Source organism: Protopterus annectens, chromosome 1.part1 (genome assembly GCF_019279795.1).
Source record: "Protopterus annectens isolate FY-2018-M chromosome 1.part1, PAN1.0, whole genome shotgun sequence".
Lineage (NCBI taxonomy): Eukaryota > Metazoa > Chordata > Ceratodontiformes > Protopteridae > Protopterus > Protopterus annectens.
Genome location: NC_056726.1, coordinates 1515953257 through 1515981004, shown reverse-complemented (window position 1 = coordinate 1515981004; position 27748 = coordinate 1515953257). Strand labels below are relative to the sequence as shown.

Sequence of the window (27748 nt, the reverse complement as noted above, 5' to 3'; positions counted from 1 at the left end):
ACTTTTTCCTTGGTAGCACAACAGTTACAGATACAATACAATGACATTTGGATAAACAATAAAAATTATTTGATAGAGTGCTAAAGAATGGTCTATGCAGTACATAAAACAACAGAGTAAAACTGTGAATCTAATGTAGGTGGATGCTTTCAAACTGGAGGAATATTGTGATGGAAAGATAGTCATTTGGGTCTAGACTACCAATGAGAATCTGTGAAGCTGTAAAACTTTCTGGGTCAGGAGGAACTTGAAAAAAGGAAAGGAGAACGGAAAGTACTAGAACAGAGGAAAGGAGGACTTGAAGATAGATGCCAGCGATATGAAAAATAACATTATGATATGTAGGAAAATTACAGCTGTTAAAGAAACCTTTGAGGAACAGATATACAATCAATAAAAGAAACCTTTGAGGAACAGATATACAATCAATAAAAGAAACTTTTGAGGAACAGATATACAATCAATAAAAGAAACCTTTGACGAACAGATATATAATCAATAGGTCTACTTATTGGACAAGATAACCTGAAGGCAGACAGCTACTTTGGCTGATGTTTATTCCTGCTACAAGTGAAACAGTCTGAAACTGTAAGCCTATGACAACAAGGAAAATAGACAAGATATAACATTTTAGGTAAATAAAAATGAAGGCAAAATGCCAACCAGGAGATCAACCAGCCCATATTGTCCTCCTATCAAGTGATGTCTTTGTTTGCTGACTCTCAGTTGACATGGCATACAAGCACTCAAGGACCCAATATTTTCCCCATCCTGATGATTTCCCTGTCTTATGTGTCATTCCTTGTTCATTAACTAACCCTTTGAATCACCACTTGCCAGTCTTTTTATGTCTGTATTGACCTACTAAGCTGCTAGACTTTTGTTTGCCTACCATCCCATCTGCCCAAGTCTGTGGTTTATGTTTGTCATTTGCTTCTACTACCTGCTCGTCTTCCGGTATTCTACCCACAGCCATACCTAACTATCTTCCCACCTACCCAGATTTTCTATACCTAACAAAAGGGACTCTTTTCTCTAAGAAAAACAATTACTCCCCCCAACCTGTCATACCTCATGGTTAATCATATATGTCTTCTGCGTGCTTTCACCCCCTTTCTGATGTTTCTATCCTCTCCATTTCTTCTAGAGGTATACAATGAGCACAGGTGGGACTTGCTGTGCTCTGTCAGAGTGGTCACTCTGAATACTGACATGCTATCCTTCTTGTGCCAAATGGACAACAGATCCAGCATCGTGGTGCTACATTGTGTGCAGTAGTGTGCACACTGATACTGCCAGAACAGCTGTTTTCCTTGTTCATAGGTTCAAAAGTGAATACTAGGCTAACTGCCTTGAAGGGCCATTCTAAGCCTAGCCAATAACCCAAGACCAGAGTAAAACTCTGTACCTTGTGCCTATAATTTGAAGACCTTAACCATTATGCCAAACCCACCCACCTCTTGTGATCTATATCACATGGTTCGTATTTCCTACTGTACTGCTACTCAAGCAGGCAGGCACTAGGCTTCTCTTTAATTATACAGTCCTCTGGACTACTGGCACTTCTCAATGCCTAATACCTTCTGGTTAGCTTTGTGGCTCTTTATGCACTCATTCACTAAAAAATACAAGTTCTGAACAGGTGTGCTTCAACTGTTCTATGATGTCCAGTTTCAGTGCTTCAAACTGTAACAGATCTAATCTTAAACTGCTGAAGTGATCTATACAGAGTCACAATAAACTTATGCTCGACCACCATATGAGCACATTGGTGAGGATATCCTTTTATGTTGCACAACTTATAGGTAAGGGCATGGCATCTAGGTCCAAAAGGATCATTAACCTCTTATCAGGTACTCCGCTCTTATCAGAGCAATTATAGAGTACATTGCTTCCTTTGGTATGTACCTGACTAGGCATATGCAGCAACTAGAGTGACCTTAAAGATTCGTTACAAAAAGAATACTAGGCATAACAAATCGCCGAGTGCCTTAAAGTCCTTTACTTCAACTCAGTCTCTTACAGATTGCTGAGGGGTAAACTATGCCTGGCTTACAGGGCAGCTGCAAATTCCACACTTATGAATCTCAAAAAGTACCAGAAATACAAGGTCCATGGACCTGAATTTTGTCTTTGACTTAAACAGACCATGCTGGAGAGACAGATGTGTGTCCTGGAGACTACTCCTTCTATGGAATAGGCTTCCCATCCATGTGAATCAGAGTTCATTTATTACCCAGTTTAAGTGCAGCCTAGAACAGTGGATGGGGAATAGGACATTTACACTGGGCCTGGCACCCATGTCCTTTATGGGCAGAGGTAGCTTATAAATGTCTGACACGCAATGTCCTGTTTGGATAAAGGTCATCATTACTCTTTTGGGAAAACATGGTTAGGCTTAGAAATGCTCCTTGGGTCATTAACACAATCTAAGAAGCCTTAGTGCTGCTAACTGGAACAGATTTACACTCAAACTGATGAAGTTATTTCCAAAGAGTAACAAAAAATGATAAGACAAACAGTACAAAAAAAATATTTCCATGGAGTGGCTCAGTGTGAATAGAATGTTATTTGTAAACGTCCTTATTTCCTCTTTTTACTGGAGTTAATCATGACCCCAAATAAATGTGAATACAACTGTTACAAGTATCAATGGAATATTAATGGGTTGGGAGGGTGGCCTAATGGTTAAGCTGTTTGCCTTACAAACACAAGGTGCAGGGTTTGAATCTCACAAGGGATAATTGGCTAGGCTTAAAATGGCTTGCAAGGCCAGTTAGCCTAGTTCTAATCTATGAACCTAAATATGATTGCTAAATAACCAAATACAGCACATAAAACTGAATTAACTATATTTTTTCCTTAAAGGATAACCTGACGGTTTTCCAAAACATACACATGTTCTCCATAACCTTTAATTTTTCTTCCCATATGGTCCTCCTATTTTGTTTTCCTAAAAGTTACTCCAAGTATATTAATCCCTCATATCTTCTAATTTAGCAATATTACTTTCCTGCTTTCTGCACCACTCAAAGATGGATATTCTTCTTACAACATTCTTTAAAATATTAAAATTTAATGCAAATACCTTACATAAAATGTTAATGTTTTAATATTTCATTCACCGTTTCCTTTTATTTTTTCTTTGTCTTTCTACAGTTTTCCTTTTTCTATCTCAAACTCTCTTACAATAGTATTTCTTGATGACTAAATTCCATTTTATATTTTCAGTGTCACTCAACCCCAATTCTTCCTCCTCTCCTTTATTCAAATTAAAAGTTTCATTACTATTTTTGTAGTTCTTCTTTATGTTCCAAATTATTTGCTTCTTCACATTCTATTTGTACACCCTTTTTTATCTAACTCTATAACCCCACTTTCTTGAATCTGTTCTGTTAATATTTCTATAGTCTCTTGCTCTATGTCAATTACCTGATATTAGCATTGCATCCGTAAGTGTCCTGCTTTCTTATATTTAAAACACTTTACTTCACATTTCTTATATCATGTCCCATCCTTCTGCATCCAAAATATTTCCTTCTTTCACAATTACCTACCAAATGATCAGCTTTTCCACACAAAAAACATGTCTTTGGCTGACCCCAATATTTTACCATTCCTTTGCCACCACTCCACATTTATAATACATGGGACATGCACAATATTACAATTTTCAAACCAGCAGTGCATTCTCATGCATCTGTCCATAACCCTCTCACCATTTATCATAGACTTTAACAATACCCATTACATATTTACATAAATGCAATAAGTGCTTTTTTAAAGACATTTTTTTCAACATCAGTTCTAAATTGGATGGTTATTTTTTTTTCAGTCTCTCTTTGAAAAGCATTAAATACATAAGTGTTCCATGGAACATGGTCTCTCTTTTTTCACACTTTCCTAAATAATTCTCTACTTGATGACCCGTCTCATAAATAACACCACAAAATATCTCTTTATTAATGTGAATAAACACCCTTACATTATATTCTTTTACTGCTAAAGACATTATTATTTCATTCCATACCTTGTATATGCCCATTACACCATCTTCTGTCTTTTCTATCTGTACCTTAAAATACTTATTTCTATATTTACAGATTTATTTCCTCCTCCTTCTCCTTTCTTCATTGCCAACTTTACCACTGCAGCATAAAACTTTCTGTTCTTGACCTGTTTAGCATCCTCTCTCTGTAGCTTCTCCATTAAGTCACCCCATGGAACATCATTGCCACTTTCAGGTTCACTAACAATTACTAACTCCATGAGTAAATCATTCCACAGCCCTCCTGATTGAAGGGTTGTAGCAACACATTTCTGTGTTGTCTCTAAATATCCAAAGAGATTTTAATAAAATACCCCTTCAGAGTCTATTTCCAACTTCTCCTGTCTATTATTCTCTCCCTGAGAACGCATGGATGCTTTCACACCTTCCTCACATATATGATCAGCTTTCATCCAATACTTAGCTGTCTTTGCATTTAAACCTTCTTCTTCCATTTCTGAGCATGTCTTTTGTCTTCAAACATGATTCTGTCTGCTATCCTCACTTTCACAATGCTATCACTCTGCTCTGAACAATTCACCCTTGTTTAAATCTCCTCCTGGTTTCTCCTGCCTGACTCCACACTAGGAATGGAAACTGGAAGTGCTACATGAAAAACACATCCCTGTAGAAAAAAGAGAGTAGGGGATGCTCCTCAATGCCCTGGCCAAATTTCAACTAGTAGTAGAAATACCACCTCATGGGCGGCACAGTGGTGCAGTGGTTAACATTGTCACTTCACAGCAAGAGGTTCTCTGGTTCGATTCTCGGCTGGTGTGCCTTCTGTGTGGAGTTTGCATGTTCTCCCTGTGTTCGTGTGGGTTTCCTCCAGGTACTCCGGTTTCCTCCCACATTCCAAAGACATGCATCTGGAGCATTTCTCCCCGGGCCTCCACTGAAAACAGGCTCTGTGGAACCTAGTCGGACATTCCCGGTCAACAAATGATAAATAAATAAATGTCTTCCTTGAAAAGAGGCTACCAGAATAGTAGAATTAACTTGTTTAGCAAAGTAATATAGATAAACAAAATAAAATAAAAATAAAGTTGAATGAATGATTTTATTTTCTGAATAGGAAAAGATATCAGAGTATATGTACACACACACACACACACACACACACACACACACACACACACATATATATATATATATATATATATATATATATATATATATATATCTGTGTGTGTGTGTGTGACTATTTTTTATGAAATATAAGAGTGGTGAAACTGGTAAAAGTTGTGTGAAGAATGTTTTTTGAGAACATAAATGACAAGCAGTAAAAATACGACTATAATTATGTATGGATATTATAATTATAAGAAAAATAATACGCGAGAAGAGTAAGTAGAAATGCATTTTATATAATATGAAAGATTGACTATAACTTTGTTTAATGAGAAATGGACTTTGGCAGATACAGATAGGAAATTAGATTATGGTTGTGGAATAAAGAGTGGGGGGGTCAATTATAGATGAATGACAATGAGGATGTTATAAGAACGGCAAATATTAAGTAATGCAAATGTGTATTTTTTTGCTTATAAATATGCACATTTTGTAAATATGTAAATAATGTTTTTTTATGTTGTGTTAAGTAAAGGATCCCTACCCTTCTTGACAGGTGTGTCAGGATCTTCTACATTCACCTGAGGTACCAAAACTCAAGCAGATGAGACTTCCTTTTAAAGTCTCATCTGAAGGATGGCACACTCTTGACTGCAGCACCCCACTAAAACTGCACTGCAATGTCAGCAATCCATTTACCTGGAGTGGGAATAGAACCCACACTCTTCTGGTGTTCCAGCACCAAAGGTGAGTGTGCTGCATGTTGCACCACTGGTACTGCTATGAGTTTAGCTATTTGGTCACATGACAGAAGATCTACGAGGGAGCAGCAAAGGTTATTCTGTTTACTAGGGGTAGGAAGAACTGTCCAGTGGCTGTGTTGTATGCAGTGCGAGGCTTGTAGGCAAAACAAGCATAACCAAAGATGTGCTTGGGCTCCTGAGCAGGTGACTGCAGCCCTCATTATCAAGTGGGTGGGAGGGTGCAGTAGTCCTGCACTGTGACACAGGGATTCATGTCATCTAGAAAGGGTAATGTTATACCCTTGTCAAGACCCCCCATTCACAAGGGCTGCCTGAATAACAGATGTTGTGAGTGGCTCTAACCCTAACATAATGACTGCATCTACTAATCAATGAGGGCTGATAGTAGCAGGCAGCAGGGGGATAAAAAATTTATAAAAACAATTATGCATGAAGCATGAGAATGTTATAAACAAAGAATATATCTGTGATCACCAGTATTCTTCATTTTAGTTTAGCTCATCAAGAAAGACAAATGTACACACACACACACACACACACACACACACACACACACACACACACACACACACACACTATATTACATTCTCTTTCTGAAGAAAACACACACACACACACACACACACACACACACACACACACACACACACACACACACACACACACACATTAATATCAATATAGGAAGATACCAAGTTTGCAAACTTATGGATTTCATTGCTGTGTATGAAAAGAAGTTTGAAAGGCTGTCCTACAAGAGATGCAACATAAAAAATTAGACCAAATCTCACCATGATTTGTACCTGGCCATTTTTACAGGAATCTGGTGAATTCTCACCCCCTTCACCTTTACAAACACCAAACCGGCACTTTACTGCATCCTGGACCTGGAAAGCAATATATTTATATTTGCAGTTAGAAACTAAGCTTATAACAGCATGGCACAAATCACAATTTAAAAAATGAACTGAAGACTTTTGATTAGACATGCTTATCAAGATCACTCCAGAGTTCATTATAACAGCTGTTGTATTACTAGGAAAAAGAAGTAGAGATGAACTTCTGACCATCTCTGTGACAGTAAGTTAATGAAACATGTAGTAAACATATAGACTGAATCATAAGGGAAACACATGTAATTATCATTTGCTAATTATTTGCCTGCAGGTTGCAGATGCTAATGTCTGCTACAGAATGCAAAAGATCTTTAGCACCACTATGGAAGGCATGAACTTGATTAAAATCAGGATGTCATTTCCTTACTGTCCTGTTGAGAACATTATGTTAAAATATTGTAATGTCAAAGAATGCTATTACAGAGAGGAATATTATCAGCTGGCTGGATACAGTTAAGTGCTGTGGTGTTCTAGATACATCATGACACTGCTAAGCATATAAACACCCTGACAAATGCAATTTAAATATCTGTAACTCACACATAACACATATGAGCTACAGACGGAGATAATTCACGAAGTCTGATCCGAGGACAGTGAGTGAGAATGGAAGAAGTGATGATGTCATCGTTATGAGACAGCAGTCCTTAGTACAGAATAAGGAAGGCAGTCATGGAAGCGGTTGCAGTGATGTACAATTACCAGTGCATGATCTGCTCTGTACAGACCACCTGTGTGATGACTGCAATGCAATGAACAGCTACGACTGTTCTGAGGTGAAACATTTCAGTGTTTCACAACGGAGAGCACACTCTTAACCTTCCCTTCTTCCACTCCCTTAAGACTAATAAATCCAAACACTGTAGATTCAGAACAGAATATAAGTTAATGAGGCAAACACATTTCCTTTGTTATTACATATACTCTATCAGTAGTTCTTAGTGTCTACAGACACACTTTTAAGTCAAGCTGCATTAGTCAAGTGTAATACGAATGTTTAATTTTATGTCACCCTTTCAGAGGTGCTTATGTGATGGATAGCAGCACAATTAATTATTTAGCAAAACATGGCAGTCTTCAGCACTCTGGTGTTTCATCTAGACACAGTGTAAGGGGGTGTTGCTTCTTCACAAAACATAGCATATTGTTACACATGAATGGAGCAGATACAAAGCCTGTCCTTTTCCTTCTACGCTGGAGGGCTTCAGGAGTCAGACAATCATCAAGCCAGTAAGCACCAAAACACTGGAGGCAAGGGTACTTATGTCTGAAGGCAGGTTATAGGAATAATGCATTGGTCTGCTTCCAGCATTAATCTATGAATCTATAAATCTATGCTTAATTCCCACAGCCCTGAATTTGATATATAATGGCATTTTACTTCCCGCTTCCTCTCAGACCTCACCTGATGACCACTTTAACATTGCATACCTTTGCAAGGATAAATTGGTCCCTTTCATATTTTCTTTAAGTGTGTATGTCAGAGCAGACCTTTTGTCGAGACCCTGTACTGCATTTGTCCAGTGGAGTTTCCACTGGCTTTCTAAAAATAATTAACGTCTACACTGTAGATACCACTGATATGACATTAAGGAAAGAGGAAAGCGCACTAAACTTTGCACTGTGTGACCCATCCTATTTCCTTGTAATGATCAGAAAATGAGAGTAGCAAAGTGCAGCCCTGGCTATGACCCTATGGTCGGAGGTTGTTTACACTCGGATAATGCAGGACCTCAATGAAGGAGGCTGACAGTGACTGAATTATGCCTGCCCACCCATCCTGGGGTGAGGGAGGCAGTCCAACTTGTTGCAATACTGTTACTTAAGAGAAAGGTACATGGTGTGCAAGAATGCATCAGAATGTACACTTTGACGGAAATGTGCATTGCCCACAAGCAATGGCATTGCAGACTGATCACACACGCCAACCAATGAAGGGAAAGGATTATCTCCTAAAACATTAGAAAAACTCTAATTACTACTTTGATGATGGCCTTTTGCAATCTGATTTCACCCCCATAGGGGAGCAAACTGGCTGACTGATTGTGGCAACAGTGACTGCTGGAAAACAATGGATGATAAACAAATAAATGCAATGGAAGTCACTCTTTAGTATAGCTTCTGAACACTGACAGAAAAAAGTGTATACAAAGGGTTCATAACTGGCCTCTCTCTCCCCACTAACATATTGCATGTTTACCACTTCCTAACCAAACCTCTCTATTGTCCTGGAGTCCCATGTGGCCCCTTCCAGTGATCAGGGACACAGTTTTTACTAGGCTGCCTCTCCCTCAATTATTTTGGAAGGAAAACGTGCTGGATACTCACATATTATCAGAACCAGGGAGCAAGGACTCTATAGAAAAAAGGCAGATAAGAACAGGACGCCATCATTCAGCAATGAGTGGTCAATATCTATAATAAATGAAACAGCATGCAATCATATCATATATGCATGACATTCATTTTGAAACATCATGCTCTGGACATATTCTATTGTCCTAATCTTCCCTTATCCACTTTTGTGGGGTCAATGTCCTACCTGAGATCATTCTATGAACATAAATTCCCATACCCTTCCATGGGATATAAGAGCAGGCCCAATGCACTGAGCTATATCATTCTATCTTACTGTGGCATTCCATCCAGCACCCTGGATCCAGTTTCAAGCCTCAGTCACCAGTTATGTAGTTAGACACCTTGCCTATGTGCCAGTGGACAAGGAGACAATAAGTCTACTTGGTCTGCCATTTTATATGCCTTATCATTCTACTCCCATCCATCCTTACCCTTCCTCAGGATGGACAGACTGCTTTGATATTACCTGTACGTATGTACAGACTGCTCTGATATTATCTGTAATGATGCACAAACTGCACTGACATTACCTGTAAAGATGTACAGACGGTGCTGACATTACCTGTAATTTATTTATTTATTTATTTATTTAAATTTGTTGACCGTGAGTGTCCGACTGGACGTAGGTCCATTTTCAGCGGAGGCCCAGGGAGAAAAGCTCCACAGTAAAATAAACAGACAGTAGTTACATTGGATTACATAGCGATTAACAATTTAACATAGCAATTACTTACAACATATTTACAGATGAAGAACATAGTACATCAGTAGACAACTAGAATTTTTATAAGTGAAGTACATAACAGACATTAACAAATGTTACAATGAGAAGTTCCTGCTGTATAATAAGTACTAGGCTTATGAGCATCTGAGCTTGCTATAATCAAGGTAGTTAGTGGAGTGGAGAGAAAGGTAGTGGTTGGATGGGGTAGATGAGTTGCAAGGGCATAGCCAGCTTGTTTTTTAGGTGCATGTTTAGTAAAGTTTTGAAGTGGGTGCATGATGGTATGGAGGTAATTGTGGGTGGGAGTGAGTTCCATAATTTGGCTATGGCGCAAGAGAATAGTGCTTCACCAGCAGAGTTATTGGCTTTAGTGATCTGCAAGTGATTTTTGTTGCTGGATCTTAGTGGTCTGGTGGTGCGATAAGGTTGGAGTAGATTCTGGAGGGATGGGACATTTAGTGGATGGTTTACTAGTTTGTGGGCGAGTGAGAGTTGATACCACTGAAGGAGGTGAGGGAGTTCAAGCCAGCCCAGTTCAGCAAGTGAGAGACAGTGGTGACTACGGTAGGATGCCCCTGTGGCGAATTTGGCGATTTTGTTGTAGCAGGTCTCTAGCTTGTTTAGATCACATTGCCTTAGGTTGGTATATAATGGAGAGGCATAAAGTAGGGTGGAGATAAGGTGGGAATTTGCTATTGAAATCTTTGCTGCTTTGGTGAGAAATTGCTTATTTCCGTATAACGCTCCTAGTTTTTGTGGAATCTCTTTATGGTCATGGATATGTGAATGTCAAATTTTAGTTTATTGTCTATTTCCACTCCTAGCAATTTGGTGTGTTCCACTGGGTATATAGTGGTGTTGTCTTTTGCTGTGATGTTAAAGTGAGAGTTGTTTTGAGTATGTTTGGTGGGTTGGAAGATGAGTAGTTTAGTTTTGTTTGGGTTGAGTATTAACTGGGCATCGGATAACCATGTTTCAACAGAGGAAAAGGCTTCCTGTGTGACTTTTTGCAGTTTGGGTAGGGACTGGGCTGAGCAGATGATGGTCGAATCATCTGCGTATTGTATGAGTGTGCCATGTTTGGTGGCAGAGGCTAGATTATTGGTGTAAACTGAGAAGAGTAGGGGTCCAAGGATGGATCCTTGGGGAACCCCTATGGAGACAGGTAGTTGGGGAGATATGTCATTCTGCCATACAATGGATTGTTGGCGGACAGACAGGTAACTCTGAAACCAGTTGGTGACTGATTGTGAGAAGGATATGTTATTGAGGACAGAGATAAGTTGTTTGTGTGGGACCATGTCAAATGCTTTAGATAGGTCTAGGAAAGTAGCAGAGGAGAGATAGCCATTGTTTTTATGCTGAAGGATAGTGTTAGTAAAGGAGAGTAAGGCAGTGGTGGTGCTATGGTTTGGTCGGAAACCATGCTGAGTACTGGAAAGGAGGTTGTTAGTAATTAGGTAGTCTGAGACCTGAGAGTGTATGCATCTCTCTAGTATTTTGGAGAGTGGAGAGAGAATAACTATGGGGCGGTAATTGGTTAGTTCTGCGGAGGGTCTGCCTTTGTGGAGGGGAATTATATGTGATACTTTCCACAGTGTGGGAACGTAACTTTCTGACAGAGATCGGTTAATCAAGATGGACACTGGGTAGGCCTGAGCATCAGCTGTGATATGTAGGTATGTACTTGGGAGGTTGTCTGCTGTTAATTTGGTGGGTTTAAGTTTAGTTAAGAGTTTTTTATGTTGGAGGTAGGTACAGGAGAAAAAGAGAAGGCAGTGGGGAGATTACTAGTTGAAGGTGTGGGTTGGAGGGGGTTGTGTTGTTTAGCTAGTGATAGTATGGTTTGGGTGAAGTGTGTGTTGAATGAGGTAGCAATATTTTCTGAGGAGTGAGGGATGTTAGGGGGAGGGGTACTGACTTTACCTGGGTGGAGGATGGAGTTTATGAAGGACCAGAATTGTTTGGGGCTGTGTTGTGAGGAGTCTAGGGCAGACTGGAAGTATTGGAATTTGTCCTGTTTTATTAGCTTTTTGACACTATTGCGTAGTTCTAGGAATTTCTGTCTAGCTGAGGGGGGTTTGGTTTTGCGCCAGTGCTCCTAGGCTTTATCCCTGTTTTTCATTTCTGACTTAGTGGTTTTCTGTAGCCATGGGGAGGGTTGTGCTTTGGTTCTGGAAAATCTTATGGGGGCATGGTAATTAAGGATGTTCAGGAAGGTAGTATTAAAAAATTCAACTGCGTCATCTAGACTGAGGTACTTTAGAGGATGCCAGTTACATTCTTTGAGGGATGAGATGAATGTGAGTGGGTTAAAGTTTAGGTTTTTATGGATTTGACGGTAGATAACAGGTTTAGCTTGGTATAGGTATGTTTTGAGTAGGAATGTTGGGGAGTGATCACTGAGGCTATCTGATAAGCAGCCTGTTATATATGACTGGGGGCTCTTACTGACTAGTATCCAATCCAGGTTAGTGTGCTTATTGTTTTTATTTATCCTGGTTGGTGACTGGACTAGTTGGGTGAAGCCATGAAGGTGTACATGATGGGTTGGATTGTTGCCAGAACAGGATTGCCAGTCAATATTGAAATCACCTAAGATGATAGTTTCTTGAGGGAGATGGTGGGTAGACCAGCTGAGGAGGTTTTCTAGTGGAGGGATGTTTTGGCCAGGTGGGAAGTAGCATCCAGTTATGTTGATGGTTATGCAATGATGTACAGACTGCCCTGACATTGCCTGTAATGATGTACAGACTGCCCTGACATTGCCTGTAATGATGTACAGACTGCACTATTACCTGTAATGATGTACAGACTGCCCTGGCATTACCTGTAAGGATGTACAGACTGAGCTGATATTACCCGTAATGATGTACATATTGCACTGACATTATCTGTAATGATGTACAGTTTGCACTGACATTACCTGTAATGATGTACAGACTGTGCTAATATTGCCTGAAAAGATGTACAGACTGCACTGACATTACCTGTAATGATGTACAGACTGCACTGACATTACCTGTAATGATGTACAAACTCTGCTGACATAACCTGTAAGGATGTAGAGACTGTTCTGATATTACCTGTAAGGATGTACAGACTGCTCTGATTTTACCTGTAAGTATGCACAGACTGCTCTGAAATTACTTGTAATGATGTACAGACTGGGTTGACATTATCTGTAATGATGTACAAACTGAGCTGACATAACCTATAATGAAGAACAGACTGCGCTGACATTACATGTAATGATGTACACAATGCACTGACATTACCTGTAATGATGTACAGACTGCACTGATATTTTTGTAATGATGGACTGATTGCACTGACATTACCTGTATTGATACACAGACTGTACTAAAATTACCTGTAATGATGTACAGACTGCACTGACATTACCTGTAATGATGTACAGACTGCACTGACATTACCTGTAATGATGTACAGACTGCCCTGTCATAACCAGTAATGATGTACAGACAGAGCAAATAAGAAGTTATGTACCTACCATAACATTCCATGTTAGTTGTCTTCTTCTCGCCTTCTTTCTTGCTGGATGGGTTCGGAGCCGATCCTCGGCTCCGACTCGGCCAATACTAAAGCTCGAGAGCTAATTCCACCGGCTCGAGGCTCCCCTATATCCCACAATGCTAGGCGGTAACTACTCAGATCTCGTTTGATAGCTATACCAAGCAATCCTAGTCTCCATAGAATGGAGTAGGGAAACCCACCTCAAAATAATCTGCGTAAAAGAAAGGCAGACCTCAGTAAGGATAGAAGAGGTGGAAGAACGTGTGGGAATGACAACTTTCAGAAGAAAAACACAAAATGAATTCCAGTCGGTCTGTCCAGGCTTGGGGGAAGGAGGGTGGGACGCAAGAAAGAAGGCGAGAAGAAGACAACTAACATGGAACGTTATGGTAGGTACATAACTTCTTAATGTTAAGTTGTCAATCTAGCCTTCATTCTTGCTTGATGGGACCGCGTCCCTAGCACCTTATCCCGGGTGGCCTATCGGAACAGACTCTTGAGAACAGTGGAACCAAAATTGGCACGGCTTCTGGAAACCATGTCCAATTTGTAATGTGAAATTAATGTATGAGGAGAAGCCCAGGTGGCTGCTGCACAAATGGAATCTATTGGCAGCCTATCCTGAAAAGCTACGGATGTAGCTAATGCCCTAGTTGAATGAGCTCTAGGTCTTGAGGGTAGTTTCTGATATCTGATCTCATAGATGAAGGTAATTGTAGAGGTGAGCCATCTAGAGAGGGATACTTTAGTAACTGGAAGGCCCAATTTGCCTTCTGCATATGACAGAAACAATTGATCAGATTTCCTGAATTGTTTAGTCCTGTCTAAGTAATATCTAAGTTGGCGATGAACATCCAAAAAATGTAGCTTTTGTTCCGACCTGTTTGAATAGTTAGGGAAAAAGACGGGAAGATCAATAATTTGGTTTAGGTTTATTTGAGAAGAAATTTTAGGCAAAAAGGATGGATTAGTACGGAGGGATACCCTGTCTTTGTGAAAAACTAAGTAAGGAGGACGACTGCACAGAGCATGGAGTTCGGATACCCTTCTCGCTGAAGTTATAGCTACCAGAAAAAGTGTCTTCCAAGAAAGCAACTTCAGAGAACATGAAGCATACTTCGAAGGGGGGAAGAATTAAACATGCCAGAACCAAGTTCAAATCCCATTGAGGCGGGGGATCTTTGATTGGAGGTTTGAGAAGAAATACACCCCTTAAAAAGGCTTTACAGAGTTTGTGAGCCATGATGCTAGACTCTGAAACACCAACATGAAAATTTGATATGGCAGCCAATTGAGCTCTAATGGTTGATGCAGAAGATCCTAAATGAAAGAGTTCTGCTAGAAAGTCTAAAATAGACTGGATAGGTGCAGTAAAGGGATCTATGTTTTTTGATATTGCCCAAAAGGAAAAGCATTTCCATTTGCTACTATAAATCTTCCGGGTAGAAGATTTATGAGAGGCTATCAGGATATCTCGGACCGAGCGAGATATTGAGGGAAGCCTGGCTAAGGTTGGAATCGGAGAAACCACGCTGTGAGGTTTAGAGAAGGCAGAGATTGGTGCAGCTGACCCGATTGGTGGGTTATCAGATCTGGTACTGGGTCCAGATGCCAAGGCTGCTCCAAAAGGTAACGATGAAGAAAGGGAAACCATATCTGTCGAGGCCAGTAAGGGGCAATGAGGATCATTGTCACTCTCAAGGCGATGGCTTTCTGAATTAGTTGAGATATCAGTGGAAAGGGGGGAAAGGCATATAGAAGTCCCCGGGGCCAATCGTGGACTAGAGCATCTCTGGTGGATGGCCTGGTAACGGGAAGAGAGTGAAGAAGTCGTGACACTTGCTGTTTTGGGGAGTAGCAAAAAGATTGCAGCAAGGCTGGCCCCATCTTAGGAATACTTCTTCTAGAACTGATTTCTTTAGAGACCACTCGTGGGGCATGAGAATTGCTCTGCTCAATTTGTCTGCAATAACATTGGATTTCCCGGGAATGTGCGTTGCTATCAGAAAACGCTGAGAAGAGATCGCCCATTGCCAAAGTCTGAGTGCCTCTCGACATAAAGGGTATGATCTGGTTCCGCCTTGTTTGTTGATGTACCACACTACGGACATGTTGTCCGTTTGAATTGCAATAGTCCCAGTGGGAAGAGAGTCGTGAAGGGCTTGCAACGCTAAAAGCACTGCTCTCATCTCTAAGACGTTTATGTGCAAGTGGCACTTGAAAGGTTGCCACGTGCCCTGGACTGTCCTGCCCTGATAATGCCCCCCCACCCGATCAGGGAGGTGTCTGTTGTCAACGTGGTGACTGGGGGGGGGGAGTGAAGGGTCTTCCTCGGAGAAGTTGAGGTGATGTGATCCACCAAGACAGTTGATTCTTGCATGATTGAGTTATCAATATGGTATGGGACATCGGGAGCTGTTGAAAGGACCATTGAGTAAACAGCATCCATTGGAGGATCCTCATGTGGAAGCGAGCTAAGGGGAGAAGGGGAATAGCTGCTGCCATGAGTCCTAGTACCTTCAAAACCAGTCTGGCTTTGACTTTGTTGCATTGTAAGAGAAGGGAAACTTGGTTCCGAATGTCTGACACCCTCTGCTCTGTGAGTCTGGCTGAAAGATTGAGTGTGTCTAAGGTGGCGCCTATAAAGATAATAGATTGACAAGGTGACAAGGCAGATTTTTCGAAATTTATCGAAATGCCTAGAGCTTGGCAAGATTGGATGGTGAAGTCCCTGGATAGAAGAAGCTGATGTCTGGTGGTGGCGGTAAGGAGCCAGTCATCCAAATATGGAAACACCTGGAATCCTTGACGTCTCAAGTGAGCCGTGACCACTGCCATGCATTTGGTGAACACACGGGGGGCTGTCGTGAGACCAAAGGGCAGGGCCCTGAACTGGTAGTGACTGGCTCCCAGCCTGAAGCGGAGATATCTCCTGGAGCGTCTGTTCATTTTGATGTGGTAGTACGCGTCCTGAAGATCTATCAAGCACATCCAATTGTCCTGACCCAAGAAGGGTAGAATGGACTGTAGCATGACCATCCGGAATTTTGTTTTCCTGACAAACTTGTTTAAGTAGCTGAGATCCAGTATGGGTCTCCAGTCCCCTGTTTTCTTTGGTACCAAAAAGAATTTGGAATAGATTCCGGATCCTTGCTGGTCTGCCGGGACTGATTGGATAGCTCTTTTTGATAGCAGTTTTGAAATTTCTAATGCTGCTTGTTCCCTTAGACCGGGTGGAACATCTGGAAGGGATCTTTTGGGTTGGGTTGGGATATGAATAAAGGGAATTTTGTAACCCTCGGATATGATCGACTGTACCCATTTGTCTTGAGTAAGGGAAAGCCAGGCTTTTGGGTACAGTGATAACCTTCCCCCGACTGCCTCCGAAGGTGGACAGCCGGGCAGCCCCTCAGGGATGCTGAAAGGGTTTGTCAGAGAACATTTCTCTGCTACCCTGGTTTTGTGGACCTCCTCTGCCTCTAGGGCGGCGTCTATTATTATTCCCCCCTCTGCCTCTAGAGGGGAATCGGCCTTGTGCGTCAGATGAGACTCCCTGGGATTGTTTGCGGAACCACATCTTTCCTCCCCTTTGACCTTTGGGATAGGGTCTAGAAGGGGTAGAAAAATGGACTCCTACAGCAGAGAGAGTCTTACCTTCTACCTCGCACCTGGTCAATGTATCCTTCACCTGTGGACCAAACAAGGATGATCCATCAAAGGGAGAATTGGTGAAGGACGCCTTGAAAGGGTCCGCAAAGTTGCATAGCTGCATCCAGGCGTGACGTCGTAAGGCAACACCTGTGCCTGCGGCTCTACTCGCCCCATCTGCTGCATATGAGACCAGCCGCATGGAGGAGTTAACGATGGAATTCAGGGTTGCCAACTGGGAGTACATTTTGTCTTTGAACCCCTCAGCTGTAGGATCCTTTGTCAGTTCACCCATATCCTTGAGTAAATCTCTCTGGAGACGAGTGAAGTGGCATAAGTAGTTCAGCGACCACATTGAAAAGGTCACTGATGAGAACATCCGCTTGCCGTACCTGTCCATGGTCCTAGATTCCTTATTAGGAGGATGGACAGCAACCGAAGGATCAGCTAACTCCTTCTTTGTGGCTGCAGCCACCACCATGGCATCAACAGGGACACCTTTGGATAAAAAATCTTTGTCTCTGGGGGCAGTAATAAATTTGGATGGTCTCCTCGGGGTGGGTTCCACTGAGTCAGGAGCTGTCCAAGCCTTCCTTGCCACCACTTCCATAAGGGGGTCAAAGGGAGGGGACACCCAGGAGGTAGAAGGGCGAGAGCCAAATGCCTCAAGATACACTGACTCATCCTCCGAAGGGTTAAGGGCTGGCCAGTTCCCCCTCTGTTTCAGGATCTCAAGGATGTCAGCAAAGGAGACATCCTCAGAGGGGGATCGAGGGGAACCTTCGGATTCCTCTAAGTCAGTGTCAGAGGTGATGGACTCAGGGGAGTCAATGTGCTTCCTCTTGCACTGTCTCTTCTTTGGGGGATCTCCTGTAGGGTCAGGAGAGGCCTCGGAAGAGGAGGAAATTCCCAATGGGGAAACTTGAGGAGTTGGCTCTCTGCGGTCCGAGACAAGGGGGTGAGTAGAAATCACCGCAGGCACTGTAGATGGAGGGGCTGAAGGAGCTGACTGTGGGGCAGAACCTGGTTCTAGCACGCTCCGCATGACCTCGAAGGCACCCCTGTCAGGCAAGGCCCGAGGCCCCCGCTCCGAAGAGACAAGGACCTCCCCCGGCACCGAAAGGGACAGCTCCGAAGCTGATGTCAGAGCCGAACTCACCAACGCCGAAGCCCCGAGAGGGAGAGCGGGGTCGGACAAGGGTCCGATACCACTCACCCCCTCGGAGCCGACGAGGGAAGCCTGGCGCCGAGATCCCTCCAAGGAGGAGATCGGAGCAGACGACGGAGCCGAAATGGAAGGTATCGGATCCGACGCACCGACAGTCATGGCTCCGACAAGCCCTGGCTCTGAACTCAAAGGAGTCGGAGGAGGAATGTATTGGGGAACGGAAATAGCCACTGACTGGTGAGTCGGGCTATGCAGCATTTGGGCCAGTGCCTCGGACTTGAGAAGTCTACTCACTACCCTTTGCAAATCATGGTCAGATAATCTGGAAGACCGTGAGGAATGAGTTTTGTGACTTTGTTCCGAAAGAAGAGGGGATCCTGGCGCCGAATGCACGAGTCCGATAGAGGGGGATCTGGACCTCTTCCTAGACTGTGGCTCCGATAAAGGTATCGGAGCCGACGGAGTTTTATCAGCCTTGGCTCCAGCCGGAGCCGAGGTAACAGTATGAGGCTTAGAAACATCGGCTCCAGCCGGAGCCGATGTCGAAGCCGACTTAGTCTTTCCAGCAGTCAACTCTGGAACTGGAGCCGACTGTTTGGAAGTTTTTGAAGGCTTCCCCGACACAGACTGAGTCGGGGGGCCTTCAGGCTTTAATAAGCCCCGCAAGATCAGTTTATTCTTGCGTTCCTGCAGGACTCTAGGGCTAAACCCATGACAAACAGCACAAGAGTCCTGCAGGTGCAAAGGCCCCAGGCAATACACACAAGAAGTGTGACCGTCTGTCAGAGACATTTTCTGACAGCACGAGTCACACTTCTTGAAGCCTGAGACCTTGTCTTTTGACATAGCAAAAAGGAGTGCCTGACACACACAAACACACTACAGACACACCCTTTACAGAAAACTATTAAAATAAATTATTAAGGCTAAAGCCACAAACACACACACACAAGCCCTTACAAAAAAGAACTAGTTTAGTCAGTAAAGGACTAGGGGAAGGGAAGGGGCCGAAGGCCTACAAGATAAGGGAAGAATGGAAAAAGGGACTCGACAAACAGGGGTTGATTTATCTAAATTTGAATTAAACTAAAAAGTTATGGTATCAAAATTAAAAAAGGGGTTTTAAGAAGTACCTAATAAGGTAAAAGTCTAACTCACCTGCCTGAGCCGGTAGAAAAGCACCTTGTCAGCTATAGCGGCAAACGACATCTGAGTAGTTACCGCCTAGCATTGTGGGATATAGGGGAGCCTCGAGCCGGTGGAATTAGCTCTCGAGCTTTAGTATTGGCTGAGTCGGAGCCGAGGATCGGCTCTGAACCCATCCAGCAAGAATGAAGGCGAGATTGACAACTTAACATCATTACCTGTAATGATGTACAAACTGCACTGACATTACCTGTAATGATGCATAAACTGAGATACCATTACCTGTAATGATATACTGACTGTACTAACATTACCTGCAATAATGTACAGAATGCGCTGACATTACCTGTAAGGATTTACAGACTGTGATGACATTACCTGTAATGATGTGCAGACTGCCCTGACATTATCTGTAATGATGTACAGACTGCCCTGATATTACCTGTAATGAGGTACAGACTGCACTGACATTACCTGTAAGGATGTACAGACTGAGCTGATATTACCTGTAATGAAGAACAGATTGCATTGGCATTACATGTAATGATATACAGACTGCGCTGATATTTCCTGTAATGCAGTACAGACTGCCCGACATTACTTGTAACAATGTACAGACTGCGCTGATATTACCTGTAATGATGTACAGACTGCGCTGACATTACCTGTAAAGATGTACCGACTGCGCAGACATTACCTGTAATGATGTACAGACGAAGTTGATATTATAGGTTCACAGGTAGGTACTAGGCTATTGGCCCTGAGGCCTATACAAGCCCAGCCAAAAAGGTACCCTGGCTTTTGCCACCCAAGAAAATTATTTTCCTGAGCCACTGTTGAGCAGAGCCACAGAGGTGATCTCGGGGTGAATTTCCTATTTCCCATCCAATCATCAAGATTTTTCTTGAAGAGTGCTAATGAGGAGCTTTGTTTGATATAGATAGGTAGTTTATTCCAGAGTATAGGAAGTCTCTGGGACAGGAATCTATCCCTCTGGCATGTTCTCTTTACTGTAGTGACAAGGTTTAGGTCCATAGAGCAGGTAGCTCGGAGGGATTGGGATTTCTTTAAGTGGGGCATGTTCAACAGGTATGGGTTTGACATAGCTTTGTATGTTAGGCAGAGATCATCTCTGAGTAGGCGATATGCGACGGAGTAAAGCTGGAGTTTTTTTTAGACAGTCTGCATAGGGAATCTGTTTGAGGCCAGTAATCCTCTTTGTGAGGTATTTCTGTGGCCTTTCCAGTTGTTGATGTCTTGTCAGGTACATACCAAAAGAGCCATTGGACTCTATAATGGGTCTAATGAGTGATGAGTAGAGGAGAACAATGACCTCTTTTTTTCTGGATGAGAAACCTTTTGTGATGAGGTGTGCCATGTAGAAGGATTTCCTGATTACTGTGGCGATGTGATTATCAAAGGAGAGACTACTGCCCACCTGTGTCCCAAGGTCTTTTATCACACTTTCGGTGTTAAGTATACTACTGCCTATGTTGTAGTTCATGGGTACAGAGTTTTTACCAAAGGGGATAACAATGCACTTTTTGGCACTGAGCTTGAGGCCATGGCTTTGACCTTAGGCATCTGTCTCAGTGAGGCCCTTTTGAAGGATGTCCACATCGTTAGGAGTTTTGATTATGGCTCATAGTTTGCAGACATCTGCGAACTTCATTAGCCAAAGACCTTCTGTGTTAGCCTGTACTTCAGAGAAGTAGATACCAAAGAGGAGAGGACCCAGGACTGAACCCTGTGGTACTCCACTTGTCACTGGTCTGAAGTCAGACTTGGAGTCTGCTACTTTCACAGTGTGGGTTCTGTCAAGTGAGCCAGTTGGCAACCCATCTTATGACAAAGGGATTTATACCTAGTTTAGTGAGTTTATAATTCCAGAGTGGGGAATGGTGTTGAAAGCCTTGGCAAGATCTAGATAGGCTGTGTGAACCACCTTACCCTCATCTACAGCTTTGGTGACTGCTTCAAAGATGTCTATTAGGTTTAGGAGACATGAGCTGCCTTTTACAAACCCGAACTGGGTGGAGTCCAGAGTTTGGAGATTACCAATGTCTTTGTTTATAAGTTCCATGATGCTACGTTCCATGGTATTGCAGACCAGGCTCATCAGGCTAATGGGGTGGTAGTTCATGGGGTCTGTGATGGCTCCCCCCTTTTGGAGTGGGATAACCATTGCTGTGCGCCATTCAGCAGGCAGAAAGCCTGAGGTGAGGCTATGATTGAACATGGTACTTAGGTTGGGTGCCAGTTCGTTCTATAGTTCATGTAGAACGCAGCCTAGGATGTTTTCTGATCCCATGGATGCTGTGTTCTTGGCTTTGGAGAGTGTGATTTTTACCTGTGCAGCTGTGATTACAGGAACTCAGCATTCTTCCGGTATAGAGATGGGCTCTTTAGGAGGTGAGAGGGGGGTAAAATTAACACTGAACCTATCTGCCAGGATGTTGGCAATATCAGTTGGGTCTGTATATTTAGTGCCATTGTGCTGTAACTCAGACCAGATCTGAGTGTTGCCATTGAGATTCTTGACATAGCTATAGAATGCTTTGTGGTTGTCTTTAGAATCAGTAGCGATTTTGCTTTTGCAACTAGCTTTGGAGGATTTTATCAGGGATCGCAGCATCTTACTGAGGCTGACCAGGGAGCTCCTCCACTCTTGGGATTTTACTCTTTTTTGCAACAGGGATTTTACTCTCTTTTTGCAACAGTTTCTTCCTTCTGTTGTACAGTTTCTTTATGGCAGGGGACCACCAGATTGGCTTCCTTTTTTTGGAGGATAGCATCTTGGTTCTGTTTGGGATAGCACGATCCATGCACTCATATAAGTGCTTATAAAGTGCAGTTGTGTAGGATTCAGTAGTCGTAACTGTATTGTCCATCTGCATGGGTGTCATGAAGTTCACCATTTCTGTCTTAAGAAACATGAAGTTGGCTTTTTGAGAAATTTTTACCATGGTTTCCTTAATGGGGGGGTGGGGGCAGGATGTGGATATCTAGGGTAATTAACTTATGGCCGGATCGGACCAATGAGGCGTAAACTTCAGGTGTGGAACTCCTGTTGGTAATGACTAGATCTAGGATATTGTTGCCTCTGGTGGGGGTGTGGGATAAGTTGATCCAGGGCATTGGAGTTTATGAATTCCAGAAAGCGTTGAGTGAAGGAGTTGGTACATGAGTAGTTTTCCCAGTTAATGGTGGGGTAGTTGAAATCACCCATTATTACGGTATTTGATTGAACCCTAATATTTTCCAGTACATCAAGAAAAGAGGAGTGGGAATCCTGGGACATGGTGGGTGATCTGCAGCAAGCTACAATTTGGATTGCAGTTTTGCACAGAGTTAGTTGCACTTGGATAACCTTGGCTGCATTATGCTTAGCAACTAGCCTGGAGGTGTGGATATCCTTAATGAATATGGGCACACCTCCGCCTTTGGTGTTCCAGTCTAGGTTACATGGCCGAAAAGTGCGATATGAGTTATAACCTGGTAGTGCAGGGGTGCTTTTGGAGCCTTGAAACAGGTCTCAGTCACTGCACAGATATCAATATTCTCCATTTTAAGAAGTGCCTCGAGTGAGTGCATTTTGAGATTTAGACTTCTAGCATTGAGTAGCATCAACCTCAGTCTTTGCTTGCCTGTTCCTGTTATGGTTGTGAATTTGTCATTTGAACCTTGCCCAAAAAAGGCACTATAGGGGAGGCAAGAACCTTAGCCAGTATCCAGAATCCCAGGGGTGACAGGTGCAGGCTATCTCTGGCAAAGCATTGTAGTCTTTTGACCATGTCATTCCAGGCAGACAGATACTGGATCCCTTTAGAATGGCATCAGAAGCTTAGCTGTAATGATGTACAAACTGTAATGATATTACCTGTAATGATGTACAGACTGTGCTAATATTACGTGTAATGATGTACAGACTGTAGGAACATTATATGTAATGATGTGCAGACTGCGCTGACATTACCTGTGAGGATATACAGACTGTGCTGACATTATCTGTAATGATAGGACTGCGCTGACATTACCCGTAATGGTGTACTGACTGCGCTGACATTACCTGTAATGATGTGCAGACTGCCCTGACATTATCTGTAATGATGTACATACTGCACTGACATTACCTGTAATGAAATACAGACTGTCCTGACATTACCTGTAAGGATGTACTGACTGTGCTGACATTACCTGTAATGATGTACAGACTGCAATGACATTATCTATAATGATGTAAAGACTCTGCTGACATTACTTGTAAGGATGTACAGACTGCTCTGATATTAACTGTAAGGATGTACAGACTGCTCTGTCATCAATTGTAATGATGTACAGACTATGCTGACATTACCTGTAAGGATGTACAGATTGCAGTGATATTACTTATAATGAAATACAGACTGCGTTGACATTATCTGCAATGATGTACACACTGTGCTGACATTACCTGTAGTGATGTACAGACTGCATTGATATTACCTGAAATTATGTAGAGATTGCAGTGACATGACCTGTAATGAGGTACAGACTCCTCTGACAATAACTGTGATGATGTACAAACTGAGCTGACCTTACCTGTAATGAGGTACAGTCTGTGGTGACATTACCTGTAATGATGTACACATTGCACTGACATTACTTGTAATGATGTACCAACTGTGCTGACATTTCCTGTAAGGATGTACAGACTAAGCTGACATTACCTATAATGAAGAACAGACTGTGCTGACATTACATGTAATGATGTACACAATGCACTGACATTACCTGTAATGATGTACAAACTGCACTGATATTATTGCAATGATGGACGGATTGCACTGACATTACCTGTATTGAAGCATACACTGTACTAACATTACCTGTAAGGATGTACAGACTGAGCTGACATTACCTGTAATGATGTGCAGACTGCACTGACATTACCTGTAATGATGTGCAGACTGGGCTGACATTATCTGTAATGATGTACAGACTGTGCTGACATTACCTGTAATAATGTACAGACTGCCCTGTCATTAATTGTAATGATGTACAGACAATGCAGACATTACCTGTAATGATGTACAAACTGCAATCACATTACCTGTAATGATGTATAAACTGTGCTGACATTACCTGTAATGATGTACAGACTGCACTGATATTACCTGAAATGATGTACAGACTGTACTAACATTATCTTTAATGATGTGCAGAATGCACTGACGTTATCTGTAATGATGTACAAACTGCGCTGACATTACCTGTAATGATGTACAGACTGCACTGACATTATCTGTAATGATGTACAAACTGCACTGACATTACATGTAAGGATGTACAGACTTTGCTGATATTACCTATAATGATGTACAGACTGCCCTGACATTATCTGTAATGATGGATGGACTGCGCTGACATTACCTGTAATGATGTACAGACTGCGCTGACATTACCTGTAATGATGTGCAGACTGCGCTGTCATTACCTGAAATGATGTACAGACTGCACTGTAATACCCCGTAATGATGTACAGACTGCGCTGACATTACCTGTAATGATGTACAGACTGCGCTGTCATTACCTGTAATGATGTACAGACTGTGCTGACATTACCTGTAATGATGTGCAGACTGCGCTGTCATTACCTGAAATGATGTACAGACTGCACTGTAATACCCTGTAATGATGTACAGACTGCGCTGACATTACCTGTAATGATGTACAGACTGTGCTGACATTACCTGTAATGATGTACAGACTGCGCTGACATTACCTGTAATTATGTACAGACTGCGCTGACATTACCTACAATGATGTACAGACTGCCCTGATATTATCTGTAATGATGGATGGCCTGCGCTGACATTACCTGTAATGATGTACAGACTGCGCTGACATTACCTGTAATGATGTACAGACTGAGCTGACATTACCTATAATGATGTACAGACTGCACTGATATTACCAGTAATGATGTATAGACTGCACTGACATTACCTGTAATGAAGTACAGACTGTCCTGACATTACCTGTAAGGATGTACAGACTGAGCTGACATTACCTGTAATGACGTGCAGACTGCACTGACATTACCTGTAATGATGTACAGACTGCACTGACCTTATCTGTAATGAAGTACAGACTGTACTGACATTACCTGTAAGGATGTACAGACTGCTCTGATATTACCTGTAAGTATCTACAGACTTGCTCTGACTTTATCTGTAATTATGTACAAACTGCACTGACATTACCTGTAAAGATCTACAGATGGTGCTGACATTACCTGTAATGATGTACAGACTACCCTGACATTATCTGTAATGATGGATGAACTGCACTACATTACCTGTAAAGGTGTACAGACTGCTCTGATATTACCTGTAATGATGTACAGACTGCACAGACATTACTTGTAATGATGTATAGACTGCACTGACATTACCTGTAAGGATGTACAGACTGCATTGATATTACCTATAATTAAGTACAGACTGCATTGACATTATCTGCAATGATGTACATACTGCGCTATTACCTATAAATATGTAGACATTGTGGTGACATTACCTGTAATGAGGTACAGACTACACTGATATTATCTGTAATTATGTACAAAATGAGCTGACTTTACTTGTAATGAGGTACAGTCTGTGCTGACATTACCTGTAATGATGTACACACTACATTGCATTACTTGTAATGATGTACCGACGACGCTGACATTAACTGTAATGCTATACAGACTGCACTGACATTACCTATAATGATGTACACACTGTGCTGATATTACCTGTAATGATGTGCAGACTGCACTGATATTATTGAAATGATGGACGAATTGCACTGACATTACCTGTTTTTATGCACAGACTGTACTAACATTACCTGTAAGTATGTACAGACTGCACTGACATTACCTGTAATGATGTACAGACTGTGCTGACATTACCTGTAATGATGAACAGACTGAGCTGACATTACCTGTAATGATGTACAGACTGCCCTGTCATTACCTGTAATGATGTACAGACAGCGCAGACATTACTGGTAATGATGTACAGACAGTGCAGACATTACCTGTAATGATGTATAAACTGCACTGACATTACCTGTAATGACGTACAGATTGTGCTGACATTACCTCTAATGATGTACAGACTGTACTAACATTACCTGTAAGGATGTACATACTGTGCTTACATTACCTGTAAGGATGTACAGACTGTGCTCACATTACCTGTAATGATGTACAGACTGCACAGACATTACCTGTAATGATGTACAAACTGCCCTGACATTATTTGTAACGATGGACAGACTGCACTGACATTACCTGTAATAATGTACAGACTGCATTGACATTACCTGTAATGATGAACAGACTGCACTGTCATTAACTGTAATGATGTACAAACTGCCCTGACATTATTTGTAATGATGGATGGACTGCACTGACATTACCTGTAATAATGTACAGACTGCACTGACATTACCTGTAATGATGTATAGACTGTGCTTGACATTATCTTTAATGATGTACAGACTGCGCTGACATTATCTTTAATGATGTACTGACTGCACTGACATTACCTGTAATGATGTACAGGCTGCCCTGACCTTACCCGTAATGATGTACAGACTGCACAGATATTACCTCTAATGATGTACAGACTGTGCTGACATTACCTGTAATGATGAACAGACTGAGCTGACATTACCTGTAATGATGTACAGACTGCACTTTCATTACCTGTAGTGATGTACAGACTGCGCAATTTCATGTAATGAAGTGCAGACTGCACTGACATTACTTGTAAGGATGTACAGACTGTGCTATTACCTGTAATGATGTACAGACTGCACTGACATTACCTGTAATGATGTACAGACTGCACTGACATTACCTGTAATGATATACAGACTGCGCTGACATTATCTGTAATGATGGATGGACTGCACTGACATTACCTATAATTGTGTACAGACTGTGCTGACATTACCTGTAATGAGTTACAGACTGCACTGAAATTACCTGTAATGATGTACAGACTGCCCTGTCATTACCTGTAATGATGTACAGACAGCGCAGGCATTACCTGTAATGTACAAACTGCACTGACATTACCTATAAAGATGTACAGACGTCTGACATTACCTGTAATGATGTACAAACTGCCCTGACATTATCTGTAATGATAAATGGACTGCATTGACATTACCTGTAATAATGTACAGACTGCATTGACATTACCTATAATGATGTGCAGACTGCACTTGACATTATCTGTAATGATGTACAGACTGCCCTGACATTACCTTTAATGATGTACAGACTGCACTGACATTTCTTGTAATGAAGTACAGACTGCGCTGACATTACCTATATGGATGTAC

The 27748-nt window shown here is 42.0% G+C and overlaps 1 protein-coding gene across 6 annotated transcripts in view; it reads right to left on the bottom strand.

Annotated features, from left to right (window-relative positions):
* The window catches only part of ADGRB2 (adhesion G protein-coupled receptor B2), a 5411420-nt gene that overhangs the window by 241684 nt on the left and 5141988 nt on the right, over positions 1-27748 (bottom strand). For 5 of the 6 annotated variants that reach the window (XM_044082710.1, XM_044082734.1, XM_044082751.1 and 2 more), the window contains one exon: positions 6675-6770. In XM_044082710.1, the coding sequence (XP_043938645.1) occupies positions 6675-6770 (96 nt within the window). The remainder of the gene's footprint in view (positions 1-6674; positions 6771-27748) is intronic. The other variant, XM_044082742.1, reaches the window with a different exon arrangement.